The 14,636-nt window shown below is 37.8% G+C and overlaps 1 protein-coding gene across 1 annotated transcript in view; it reads right to left on the bottom strand.

Annotated features, from left to right (window-relative positions):
- Positions 1-14,567: 14,567 nt before the first annotated feature.
- Positions 14,568-14,636, bottom strand: part of AHRR (aryl hydrocarbon receptor repressor) — a 647,930-nt gene continuing 647,861 nt past the window's right edge. The window contains 1 exon segment of the mRNA XM_053714392.1: positions 14,568-14,636. Coding sequence (XP_053570367.1) covers positions 14,568-14,636 — 69 coding nt within the window.

Below are 14,636 nucleotides of genomic sequence, written 5' to 3'. Positions count from 1 at the left end.
CTGCTGTCATTTAATAATGAAAGCATAACTTCATACCTGGAGAGAGCACACAAGTTAGTCACAAAAGTAATCCGTCAGATTGACAAGAAGTTCACAGTGCTGCACCTTTGCTCTGCCCACATCCTAAAGGCAGTTTCAATTTTTTTGGAAAGAAAACAAATGACAATGGTTTAAAAGAGTATGCAACATATTGTTTTGCTCTGCTCCTGAACTCAACCAGCATGGGTGCAGCACTGGAAATCTTCAGACATGTGTGTCATTGTCACAGCCACTAAAGTGTCCAATCTGGTAGATAATAGTATCTTTGCGCTTAATGCGATCATTAGTAAAGAGAAAACAAGCAATGTTGATGCTCTCGATGAAATATGAAGCGAGCTCCAAGCAATGTCAACAGCATTTTTGGACGGTCGATCCACAAAAATCGGAGTTAAAAACAGAAAAAGTCAATATCTTTTAATGTCCAGCAATCCTGGAGGTACTATTTAAAAAATACTTGGGTCTGTTCCCATTGTGGAGTGGTATACTGCTCGGGGACCTCAGCCGATAAAGCACAAACGAGGAACCCAAAGTCCCACTAAGAAAACCACAAATGAAACAAAAAACATGGGAAACAAATCGTCATGTGGAGAAATGGTTCAGGATTGTCAAGCATTCAATCCTTACAAAAAAATGTATCTAAGGCCTGCTGAATTCATACAAAAAAATGTATGCCTTTCTGCAAGGCAGGTACAATGGAGCACATCTCACACCATGACTTCCAAGAATCACATTTTTTTTATTCTGCTCAAATCTGCCCAAAAGGCATAGACCAGGCTGAAGAACAGTGGGCAAAGCGAGAACAAAATGTTCCCCCCTGCAAAGAAGTCCAAGAACCACTACTCAAAATGCCAACACCCAAAATGTGCAAACTAAGAAAAAAAAGCAACAAAACAACAAATCAAGACAAAGAACATCAATGTCAGGATGTAGGTAAAGGGGCAAAAACAATATAAAAAGCTGTGCCTGCAAAGAAATTAAAAAATGCCAAGCAACCATGCAAAATTTAAAAAACTGAAGTTGATGACCAAAAAATAAAACAAGACCCTTCCAAGATGACATAAAGGACACCTTAAAAGAGGTATAAACATTAACAACTGATATTAGTTATATTTTTAATTGAAAATGGTTTTTGTCTATACAAAAGTGCTAGAAACATTACATTGTCTTTATCCATTCAAGGTAAAAGCTCTGTGGGGGAAAAAGTACAGAGGTTGTCGTGGCAGCTGTACAGTCGCAAAACAAAAAAATTACTTTCAACCTACACCATTAGGAATTTAAAACACTGAAACCTCACCTGTGGCTAATAGGAGAGGTAATAAAATGTGTATGTTTTACTGTCACTGTTATGTTTGTACTTTTATTGTACCACTTGTCTTTGCAAACCTTTAAGTCCATAATCCTTCAGCCTAGGATGGCGTCCAGGTTAAGCAGGTGTTCCTCATCTGTAGATCCTGTCACAAAAACATTGTCCAGGTAACATTGTACACCTTGCAATCCATCTAGAATTCGGTCGATCGCAGGTTGTAAGATTGCTGGAGCTAATATGATTCCAAAAGGCAATCAACAATACCTGAACAGACCCTTGTAAATTTGTATCTACGTGCATTTGTAGTTAAGCTTGACCGAGGTCAATCTTGCTAAAAAATTTCCTCCAGCAATCAAGTCTCCAAGGTGGGGAACAATACAAAGGTTAATTGTTACCTTAAAATCGACACATATTCTGACTGAACCTTCTTTTGTAGAACTGGATCTATGGGTGTTGCCCATTCACTGGCCTTGACAGCCTCTTGAACATCATTCCTAACCAGAACTTCCATTCCCGCCTCCACTTGAGGCTTAATAGCATATGGTACAGGATGTGCCTTCATGATCCTTGGTTTGCTATATTTCTGAACACTGAGCTTCCCTGTGATATCCATCATGCTACCTATGCCACTATAAAACACTTCAGAATTTTTGGTTAAGAGGGTGGTTAGAACTTTGTGCTGGGGTAACAGTATTTGCACTGACTGTCAGACCAATTTAATTTTCTACAGCCATGATTGTCCCATCAGTGATGGGTAGTCTCCTTTAAGTACATACAGTAGTAGCTGTTTTGTCTGGCCATTTAACTGTGACATTGGTGAAACCCTTCATTGCTACACTTCCCCCTAAGTATTCCACACAATGTCTGCTGGTTTTAGTGGCAGGTGCTTAACATTTTTTTAAAAACTTGGTTATACAGTACAGAAGAGCTCCTGTTTCAATTTCCATCCATACCGGTTTCCCTTTAAGCAAGGGTGAGACACAGTAGCCCTGTGAACCTGGGTTTCAAGAATGTATATAATACAAGTAGGTGTCAGTTAATGAATGTTAATGTAATTTACAAAAGTGACATAGTGCAATAACATTTCAAACCATAAATAATAATGAAATAATGCTCACCAATTTTGTCAATGCGTTTTGGCCTATTTAACAGGCCTTTCTCAAGACGCTGTTATTGCACTATGTCACTTTTGTAAATTACAGGAATTACTAAAGAAAATACAGAAAGAAAAACACAATTATCCAGCTAAAGGAAACATCATCTTCACTCACACGGATACATTCACAAGGAGGATCACTCATTAACATTAATTAACTGACACCTACTTGGATAATATACATTCTTGAAACCCATTTCACTATCCACATTTGGATGCACTATTTCTATTTTTAGGTCCAATATCTATTTTTTCACATTTTTCCTCATTTTTCTACTTTTTGGTTATTTTATATATTTTTGTTTCTACATATTTACATTTCATTTTTTTGGGGATCCCTATTTTACATTTTACACATTTTTTCCACTGATTCACAGATTCAAATTAATATTTGTGTTTTGTTTTTCATTCCCTTTTTCCATTGGATTTTTCACTGGATTTTTTTCACTGGATTTTTTTCACTGGATTTTTTATCATCCTTTTCAACCAAGGGGATTATATCACTTATTGGATTTCTTCTTTTTTCTATAATATAGAGATCATTTCACGTGACTCTTATTTGTTTACCCACCAACTTACTATTACGATTGATATTTGCCTATAGAATTGTTTTTATAATTGTTTTTATATATGCTTTTACAATACATGTTGTATATGTTTTAACTATATTTTACTGTATTTTTAGTTTATATGTAACATGGATCCATGCTATTAGGTATTATATGGCATTAAATGTTTGACTGATAATCATTCATATGTTAATAAATGTTTGACTAATAATCATTCATTCGTTAGATTCTTCCTTTGCCTCTAGTTTGGCGCTCTTGGATCATTTGTTTTATTTGTGTTCTCTTTAGGGTCAGCTAGATACCCTACCTTCCAGGAACTATAAGGAAGTAGGTTGAGCGCTGGTAGACATTTTAAACACAGCCCTGTGAACCTCCCACGACTGATAGTATATGTACAGGCTCCTTCAACGTGCGACTTATCTGTAATATCTTATTCCACACCACGTACATGCTTATTTCCCTTCAATGTGTTTCTTTCTTGTCAGTTGCCTTCACTTGTCATTTCTTTTGTTTGATATGCCCACTCGATATGTCCTTGATTACCACAGTTCCGACAGGTCAAATCTTTCCTGTCTTGCCACAACAAAAACACAGTTCTTGGTTGGTAGTCACCTGTCTCTCAATGCTATTCTTGGCACACCTTCATTGTTGCACTCAGCTGTTGAGCTTCCCTAGCTGCTAGTTCCATACACACTCACCTCCCATGCCTTTTTTAAGGCCAGATTCTATTAGTAATCGCTTTTGAGTAGCTTCACTCATCAAGCCACACACTAACCTGTCATGCAGCGTGTCATCCAGCCCTTGCTTAAAATTGTAATGTTCTGCCAATTTATTCAATGGGGTGACAAACTCAGTTACAGAATCACAATCCTCTTGACATTGCCGGTGGAACATAAACCTCTCAGCTATGACTAAAGCTTTGAGTGAGAAATGACCTTTCAACAAATCCACAATTTTCTCATATGATTTTGTGCCTGGCTTGTCTGGTTGTGCTAATCTACACAACTGATTAAAACACGTTGTTCCAATCACACACAAAATTGTGGTGACCACCTTTTCTGCTGCTATTCAATTTGCTCCAAGTCCGCGTTGCCAACTTATTATATACCACTGGCTGAATACTCGGTATAACATCAATAATCAGACCAGAAATTAGTAATGAAGTTAATGAACTTTATTACTTTGGTTCTTTCATTTAATTTACATTGATGCATAGTACTTAACTACGGTATCACAAGTGGTACAATAAGAGCGCACATAACAGTCACTATAACTCTTGTTCTTTAAATCATAGTTGAACAATATGTAAACAAAACTTTTACTTATAACTTTTGAGTTGTGTCAATTTGGTGGGCAGAATAAACATAAAAATTTAATCTAACATAATACATACCTTACGATTTATAAGAGCAAACTTTTTTGCTCCTTTAACATAATGACACAATTGTATTTTATATGTTACATTTTAAAAATATTTTTCTAAAATCTTATTTAGGCAATTGAATGCTACTTCCAAGCTATGTTGACCAGCAGAGGCTGTGGTAAGAGAGTTTTAATACTCAAACACTATTCCACGGGAGTCATTGTGTTAGGAGAGAGAGAAAAAATTACAAATCTTGCAAAGGTTAATATAGATATATATATTTTTAACAACATTAGGAACCTCATTATTTTTTAAATAAATGTTATATTTATTTTTCAGGTTTATTTCAAAGACTATGATGCAGTCATAAGCTTAATTTATCAAGTAATATGTCCTCATGACAGACAATACTTCCAAATGCGTTTTCATCGTCATGGGAAAATGATTGAATGGATGTGAAGTTGTAAGGAGGTACTATCAGCCACACCACCCAACAGGATAGGTTTAGTTGTGGTGTATTTGTTATGCAGGTACAATCTTTTTAATAGAAAATTAAGTTTAATCTCACAGTTTAACAGGTGTGAATCTTCATTGTAAGAAAAGAGAAGCACAGAGGCGCCAAACATGGCCTAGTAACGTCAGGACAGCCAGACACAGAACATCAGCAGGGTAGAAAATATACTCACAAGTGGGGTGCACCCAATTGGTACTATTGTGACAGTCTGGAACTTCAGACAGTGGTCCAGCTCACTGATGCCTCCAGCCAGATAGAGATGATCCTTAGTAAGGGCCTATCATGAGATGCCTAGAAGGGCAGAAAAGGCACAAACATAGCCCAGTAACGTTTGTACACCGGATAAAGAGGATTCAAAGTTGTACTTACAAGAAGCAAAGCACCACCAGGTGCAATATCAGCAGTACTGGGACCTCTCAGCCACCCAGTGGACTGTGGAATCCAATCACCGGGATGCAGAGAGTCACAACTTGGAGAAATAGGACCAGCAAAGAGAAATGTATATTCTGCCCCCAACAAGAGCAGAATAAATAAGAAGTAGCAAGTGTATATTTAAAAACTTTTATTTAAAAACAGTGACGCGTTTCTCAGCCACCACAGGGCTGTTTCCTCAGGCTATACTATAATGTTAATAACACTTGCTTTATAAAGAAAATAAAACACATAGAGCTAAATCTGATAGGATAATTAATTACCAATTAAGTGTCAACACCTGTTGCACAAGTCAGCAGTTGGTTGGCATGGAAACCCCTGTATACAAAGCTCTCACAGGTGATACATACAGTTTTAACAATCACAGGTTAGCATGGGTACCTCTGTATATACCCTCACAGGTGCCAGACCAAGATTTAACAATAAAATTGTAACAATTCAGATTAGAAATAAAAATAAAAACAATAATAAAAACATTGACATTTGTTAGACATCTCTATACAAAACTTCTATAAATGATGATCACAATATGTACAGATTCATGTTAAACCCACACGAAACCATAACATAATAGACGTAGATTAATATATGCCTAGGCATATAAAGGGAATATATGTATCTAGAATAGGAAATATGAATCTACGTCTATTATGTTATGGTTTCGTGTGGGTTTAACATGAATCTGTACATATTGTGATCATCATTTATAGAAGTTTTGTATAGAGATGTCTAACAAATGTCAATGTTTTTATTATTGTTTTTATTTCTAATCTGAATGGTTACAATTTTATTGTTATTGTTAAATCTTGGTCTGGCACCTGTGAGGGTATATACAGAGGTATCCATGCTAACCTGTGACTTGTTAAAACTGTATGTATCACCTGTGAGAGCTTTGTATACAGGGGTTTCCATGCCAACCAACTGCTGACTTGTGCAACAGGTGTTGACACTTAATTGGTAATTAATTATCCTATCAGATTTAGCTCTATGTGTTTTATTTTCTTTATAAAGCAAGTGTTATTAACATTATAGTATAGCCTGAGGAAACAGCCCTGTGGTGGCTGAGAAACGCGTTGCTGTTTTTAAATAAAAGTTTTTAAATATACACTTGCTACTTCTTATTTATTCTGCTCTTGTTGGGCGCAGAATATACATTTCTCTTTGCTGGTCCTATTTCTCCAAGTTGTGACTCTCTGCATCCTGGTGATTGGATTCCACAGTCCACTGGGCGGCTGAGAGGTCCCAGTACTGCTGATATTGCACCTGGTGGTGCTTTGCTTCTTGTAAGTACAACTTTGAATCCTCTTTATCCGATGTACAAACGTTACTGGGCTATGTTTGTGCCTTTTCTGCCCTTCTAGGCATCTCATGATAGGCCCTTGCTAAGGATCATCTCTATCTGGCTGGAGACATCAGTGAGCTGGACCACTGTCTGAAGTTACAGACTGCCACAATAGCACCAATTGGGTGCGCCCCACTTGTGAGTATATTTTCTACCCTGCTGATGTTCTGTGTCTGGCTGTCCTGACGTTACTAGGCCATGTTTGGCGCCTTTGTGCTTCTCTTTTCCTTAGATCACGCTACATCAGGATGACCGTCCTATGACAGAGAGCTGCCTTCCTCCTTTGGATTATTCTTTGTGGACATTTATGATATCTGCATATATCAATCTCATCTGGGTTATTTTGTGAGCATTCTATTTCTATACAGTTTGATATAGGTTTGCTGGGTTTATTTTATATCTAATATTTATATGCATTTTTATGTTTTTTTTTAGTGATTTGTTAGCGCCCCTTAGGAGTGTGGTGTATATTTTATATGCATAACCCTCTATTATTCTCTGAATCCTCATTGTGTAAAAGCCAACCCATGTGTGAACTTTCCTCCAAATGATCTTCCAACCATGTGTTCTGACGAAGGAAAGGAAATGCGTCGGATGTTAGCTGTGGTGTGTGGAGTGGTGTATACCTGTTGTTTTTTCACCTTGAATAAATTCTTTGGAACGATTTACCAAGTTTGTCTACAGACTTTTTGTTACCTCATTGTTGGAGTGTTCATCGTTGATACAGCATTGGAGAAATCCATGGAGGTTTACAGCCACAGTTCCTTAACTGCAACAGCACTGTGAGGTGGAGTCCGTAGAGATTAGCTGCTATCCCGCGAAGTGGGGCCGGTGACAGTGAGTAACCTGGAGGTGTTTCTTTATTACACATAGTTTAAATAAACTAGACACCTTGTTAATGATGTCTTTACAATCTACAAGCCACTTGTGATACATGATATTATACAGCATTATACATGAAGACCAAGGTGTTTAAATTAGTATGAAATATCGATTTTTGTTACATACTTAATACATTGTGTATGAAGAACACTCCAGCTGAATTTGTCCACTTTAACACCTCATGATACAGTTGTTATTCAGAACCATGGGTGTTATCAGTTTAGGAACTTTGCTTATGATTTGCTTCCCTGTTTACTAATACCCGCCAAATAGCCTGATCATTACAGTTACCTTTATATGCTATAAAAGCTAACTAAATATTGGTTATTGCTTTTTTACTATTGGCATATTAATAAAGATACCTACATTTGCCATGATAACTAATGGAATATTGTTACTGAATCAACCTTTTCTTTACTGGTTAAAGTGAAGGGTAATACTACAAGTGATTAAAACATCACAGGTCGGTAAGAAAAATACAAATTAATCCTTATTGTGTACATGTACTTCAGATGTAAAGAAAGTTACTTATTTTAATTGATTGTGTTAACAGATGGCAACAAAGGTAGTGGAGAGTCTTACAAATATCCCTGCGCAAATGATTATTTACCCGTCAAAGGGCGCCATGGAACAGATGGCATGTGCAGATTATGGAGGCCTCTGGTATGTAGAAAAGCTTTGATATTGCCATTGCACTTAGCTGTATGAATAATTCAACATATGAGTACAATTATCAATAATTAATAAATAACCTTGGGGGTTAGACTTAGGTTTTATTAAGTTTTTTTTGGGTGGGGGGTTGTTTTATTTAGATTAGTGATGGGAAATTCGCAATAGAGCTGCTAAATACCCCTTTAAGGGCAGCAAAAGAGCTAAATGTGATTTTAAGGGCAATGCCCATACAAAATATGATCATTCCCCCAAAGCTAACCCTCTGGGAACTTTCCTCCAAATTGATCTTCCAACCATGTGCTCTGAAACACAAGAAAATTCTCTTTGTGTGGTCCTAATCCACTCACAAGGATGGAGCTTGAACCAGAATGTCCTTCAGGTAAGAAGCCACTGCAATTCCCTGAAGAAGAAGAACAACAACCAAAAGGGCACCCAGCACCTTGGTGAGAACTCAAAGTGCCCTAGCCTATCCCACAGGAAGTGCAACAAACTTGTAAGGCTAATCTTTTAAGGCAAACCGCAAAATACGGCATTAGACCCTGTGCATCGGAATGTGAAGGAACACGTCTCTTAAGACTATTAAGGACATTAATTGACCCTCCTGAGCTAGGAGAACAATGGACCTTATCAATTCCACCTTAAAGATCGGAACCTGTACGGATCTTTTGAAACCCTTCAAGTCCGAAATAGTACAAAAGAAGCACTCCTTCTCGGGAACCACATAGAAAGCAGAGTAGAATCCCCTTCCCCTCTCGGGTGGAGAAACTGGGACTACAGTTCCCATAGCAATAAGTTCATTCACGCAATGAAAGACAGCCACCCTTGTTACAGGGTTTTCTGGACCCCTTGATGAAAGGAAATGATCCCTTGGGGGACGGGACTTAAAACTGATCCTGTATTCTTGATGGATAATGTACAGAACCCAGGGATCCCAGAATAACCGTGACCAATCCCTCTGAAAGTCTGCCCCCTACGTGACCTGGATGCAGGTCTGGGAAGACCCCTTCATGTCGACTATGGACCTCAGGATGACCTCTCGGGCTGATTGGCCCTATAGTTCCCTGGGAGACTTCCTGGTTGCTCTAGGAGATTGATTTTATGCATCTTAGCACTCTTCTCTCTAGGTTTACCTCTCTGAATTCCGCCAACATTATGGACCCGCTGCTGACACCCATAGGAGGATGAATTCAAGATTTTTTTTTTTTGGGGGGGGGGGGGGGGTTAGGTTTAGTATAGTTTTTTTTTTGCAAAAGAGTTATAATCACTTGCCCTTTTCAGGGCGATTTTTATTTTAGATTTTTTTTTAGTATAGGATTTTATTTTTTGCAAAAGAGCTTAATACCTTTATTTTGCAAAATAGTTCTAATCACAATGGCATAATATGTATAGAGAAACCTAATCATCTCATATTAGTATGAGTGAAAGGCAGTCACATAAAGCAGCATAAAGATTACTTAATGGAAAAAATAACTTTGCAAGAGATTCCTGAAGAGAAAATGAATATAATTACTATTTAGGTGCCCAAAATGCCTAATATATTTACAAAATATCACGCTAAAAGAATAGAAAACTCAACTGTTCATAGAGAGGCAAAATTTATAATTGCTTCGCTAATGGTCAGATAATAGTAGAATATTAATGTGTGACCCATAGGGGGCCGATTTAACAATGTGCGAGCGGCACATGATCCGCTATAGCATTTATCATTGCACAAGCATTCCTTGTGAAATGCTTTGCAATGCCACCCCCCCCCTGCAGATTTATGGCCAATCGGCCACTAGCAGGAGGGTGTCAGTCAACCCGCCTCAGAGGTGGTGGTCGAGTTGCTGCTGCTTCTTAAAGGGACATTAAAGACCAACATTTTCTTTCATGATTCAGGTAGAGAATACAATTTTAAACAACATTCCAATTTACTTCTATTATTTAATTAGCTTCATTCTTTAGATATCCTTTATTAAAAAAATAGCAATGCACATGGGTGAGCCAATCACACGAGACAACTATGAGCAGCCACCAATTAGCAGCTACTGAGCCTATCTAGATATGCTTTTTAGCAAATGATATCAAGCAAATAAATAATAGAAGTAAACTAGAAAGTTGTTTAAAATTGCATGCTCTTTCTAAATCATGAAAGAATGAAAGAAATAATGTGGGTTTCAAGTCCCTTAAACTCCTGTTTCCAGCGAGCCTGAAGGCTTGTGCGGAAACAGATGCATTGGGGCCAATTAATGCTTTGATTAATCGGCCCCATAGTATCCAATTCTAGCAACTTGTGAAGCACCAAAATGCACTAAGAAGAGGTGAAGCCAGGTTTACTATTATTTTGTTCAAGTATGTCATGAGTTATTACTACTAAAAGTCAGTGAAACAGCAGCATAGACTTGCATTTCCTTGTATCCTTCATATATACTTATTTAAGGACTGTTTGTATCTCTTCATATTGGGGAATAGCCGCATACCCTGCCCTGTCAGACAGCACTTACTTGACTGTATTTTTGTTGTAGCTGTAACTGATCTCTTGAGTTAAAGGGACAGTCAAGTCCAAAAACAAATTTCAGGTTTCAAATAGGGCATGCAATTTTAAACAACTTTCCAATTTACTTTTATCACCAATTTTGCTTTGTTCTTTTGGTATTCTTAGTTGAAAGCTAGACCTAGGAAGGCTCATATGATAATTTCTAAGCCCTTGAAGGCCGCCTCTAATCACATGCTTTGTATTTGCTTTTCACAGCAGGGAAGAGCTAGTTCAGGTAAACCCTATAGATAACATTGTGAGCATGCCCGTGGATTGTGGCAGACACTGCACTAATTGGCTATATTGAAAGTCAATAGATAAAAAATAAAATGTCATGTGATCAGGAGTCTGTCAGAAGATGCTTAGATACAAGTTAATCACAGAGGTAAAAAGTGCATTATTATAACTGTGTTGGTTATACAAAACTGGGGAATGGGTAATAAAGGGATTATCTATCTTTTAAAACAACAAAAAATCTGGTGTTGACTGTCCCTTTAAATAACTTTGTTCTGTGCTCTCACTGTAAAGCAGAAAAGATGGAATTTCCCTGCAAGTTCACTCCTATAGCCATCACTGTTTGTCTGCACACTGTTTGATTCACCTGGGCTCCTGATGTTTCCATTGTCCTATCTAAAGCAGGGGTGGGCAGACTTTTGTAACGCAAGGGCTACCTGTAATTTTATTCCAAGTGACCTGGTCACCTAACTGAAAAAACAAAAAACAAAACACCAGTTGCTAGCTGAAAATATTATTTTTGCCACAAATACAGCTTTAAAAATCAGTTGCGCTCTTTAATAATAAATACAGTTGCGCTTTTTACTTACTGCGAGAGCTCTCTCTGTACATCACGCCGGGACTATCAAGCAACCTTATCTGTGTACTGCACAACCAAGACGGCTCGAGTCTAGGGCTAGCGGAGTAGTTAAGCCTGGAACACATGGGAAACCCACAGCTCAGGTACAACCATAACAATGAACTATTCTCAGCCAATCATAGACTCATTTTACAAATTAATTTTATTGGCTGGACACCATGTCAGGTTTATTAGGGGGCAGGTCCTTTTGGTTGCTCTTCATCCGTCTGCTACTAGCTGCAGACTATTGCAAATAGTTGGCAGTGACAGCAGCAGGACCTGCAGGCTCTGTACCACCTTACACAGCAACCAGAGACTGGTATAGCAGCAACAGCACTGACCTGCACAATTTGGTGACAACAAATTCTGGGGACAGAATGCTGCAGAAACTAGCACAAACTATAGCTAATATTAGTGTGTCAGAGAAAGTAACAGAGAGCAGCATCAAAGCCTGGTACAGAGTAAGTAAAAGAACCTGAGGGGAGTAACAGACCCTGGGGAAAAAATAAACACCAGACCATTTACCCAGCAGAGCCTGGTGACAAGTACCGGAGGACAGAACTAGAAAGTAGCAGCAGAATATCAGACAGAGCAGGACCTGGACCTGCCAAACACAATGATACTGAGCAGCATCTCAGCCTGGCATATGAAGAGTCTGTACTATGGAGCTGACCGCTTCTTGAGACAAAAAGTAGGAGAGTTTGGGGACAGGGTAGTAACCAATGCTGGAGCAGCGAGTTCAGCTACAGCCGCATCACACATGCTGAAGAACACGTACCCGCCGTCATAGACTCATAGCTGATTTAAAAAAGTCTGCATAAAGAGAAACATTTCTCATACATCTATGGTGACGAGGCTCTTCACTCAGAATCTAGATGTGTGGGAAATGTTTCTCTTATTATGCAGACTTTTGAAATCTTACAGGTGGCCACCTCAAAATTCACTCGTGGTCCACTGGTAGAACCCGATCTACCTCTTGCCCACCCCTGATCTGAAGGATATAGGGTGTGGTAGCAGGGAGATCCTGTATTAGAAACACTACAACTACTATTCCCATACCCTGTTAAAAGGTTGCATTGTGGCTAAAACAAATACACAGGCATAATAACAGGTGTCTCAGGGCTAGCTTTATATCTGTAAGTGCACCTGTTGTAGTTACATATAAAGCATGATAAAATCACAGATCTCACTGCTATTGAACGCTGACATGGTATTCGTTTGGGTTTTCTTCCTGTGGTTGAATTTCTTCCCCAAACCAAATCTGTACTGTAAGTGACATCATCAAGCTTCTGAAAAGGAGCAGTAATCTATTATATGCTGGTAATAAGTGTTTTTGTTGAACATAGATCAATTCTTGAGGGCAATAGTAACAGCTGCCCCCTACGCATATTGCTGCAGACTTAACACATACCGAGTGTTAGGTAACTTTCTATAATATTATTTATAGCAGCACAATTACATCATAGGCCTAGTTTCCATTGAAGTGATAAGTTGTGGAAACTGTGATAAATACATTTGTCTCTATTAAAGTCTATGGATATTTTTTAAGGGTACCACCAGTTTCCACACTTTACCACCTCAATAGAAACTAGCCCATAGTTGGGGCTATCATTCCTAATGCCCTGCATGTACTGAACCGTTAGATGGAGTTGCTTATAAACTACACCAAGGATTTTTTTATGTTTGGCTTAAAATATTAATAACCTATATGGGCTCAAAGAGTAAATAAATAAAAATCATGATAAAAAAAATATTTTTATTTTTGTGTAGGATTTTATATGGTGAGTCAAAGCCCATGGTGGCCATATTGACTAGCCCCCAGTGGTAAGAGAGGTACTAAAATGTTCATTTGTATTTATTTCTTTTTTAAGTGACAAAATTGATTTGGGGCTGCATAAAAGTTTTAAGTTTTTGGTAAGGAAATCATGCTGCAAGTATTTTAGGTGATAAGCGTTTGTAGTGGGGGATTGTGTTACAGGAGGTAATTTATGTGATGGGGATTGTTTGGGAGAATGGTCAACCATTACAGTTACAACGTGGATGGGTATGGGTCTCAGAGTTAACTTCAGAGAGACTGGGTTCCTATAAGGTTTACAGTTTATTCCTGTGAGGCTAGGTTGTGGTTAGAGACATAAACCCCATTTTTTTATTTAATGATAACTGGAATTTGTTTATGCTCTAAAATTTGCCTCAGTAATTTGGTAAAGGGGCTCAAATTTGTAGGTAAATTAATATCAAAATTGAATTTAAGTATATTGCAAGGGTCTCTCAAGCAGTAAACTCAGGCCAAATAATTAAAGCAGATTAAACACAAAATGTTTCTTTTGTGACTCAGATAGAACATACAATTTTAAAGAACTTGACAATTATCAAGTTCTTCGTGGTATCCTTTGTTGAGGGTGAGAAATGCACTACAGGGAGCTAGCTTAACACATCTGGTGAGCCAATGGCAAGAGGCATATAGGTGCAAGCCACCAATCAGCAGCTACCTCCCAGTAAAGCATTGTTGCTCCTGAACCTACCTAGGTATGCTTTTAAACAAAGAATACTAAAAAAACGAAACAACTTAGATAATAGAAGTAAATTGTAAAGTTAATTAAAATAACATATCTGTTTCATGTCCTTTAAAAAAACTGTAAATGCTGGACTGAATCATGTAAAGAAAAGAAGACTTGTTATATAATAAGAGATCACATTTCTCTATTGAAACAAAAGCTTTTTAATTATAGTGGTAACACTTGGTAAAGAAAATCATTGCATTTTCTTGCTAGTAAGCCCGAGCTGGGTGCTCAGTTCCTGTATGCATGCTTTTCAAGCACCGATCACACTTGATCACAATGTAAGCTGTTACATATAAAAAAGAACTCATCTTGAAATAGTGCAATATATTTTTGTATCTAGAAATCAAAACACAAAATGTAAAATTATTGAATGTATGCAAACTCGGCTGCATTGCGTGGCATTGTTGGGTAGAAACCCATAAGTTGTGTTTT

The sequence above is a fragment of the Bombina bombina genome, chromosome 5 (genome assembly GCF_027579735.1).
Source record: "Bombina bombina isolate aBomBom1 chromosome 5, aBomBom1.pri, whole genome shotgun sequence".
Lineage (NCBI taxonomy): Eukaryota > Metazoa > Chordata > Amphibia > Anura > Bombinatoridae > Bombina > Bombina bombina.
Note: the sequence above shows the minus strand (reverse complement) of the source record. Positions and strands in the feature narration are given on the sequence as shown.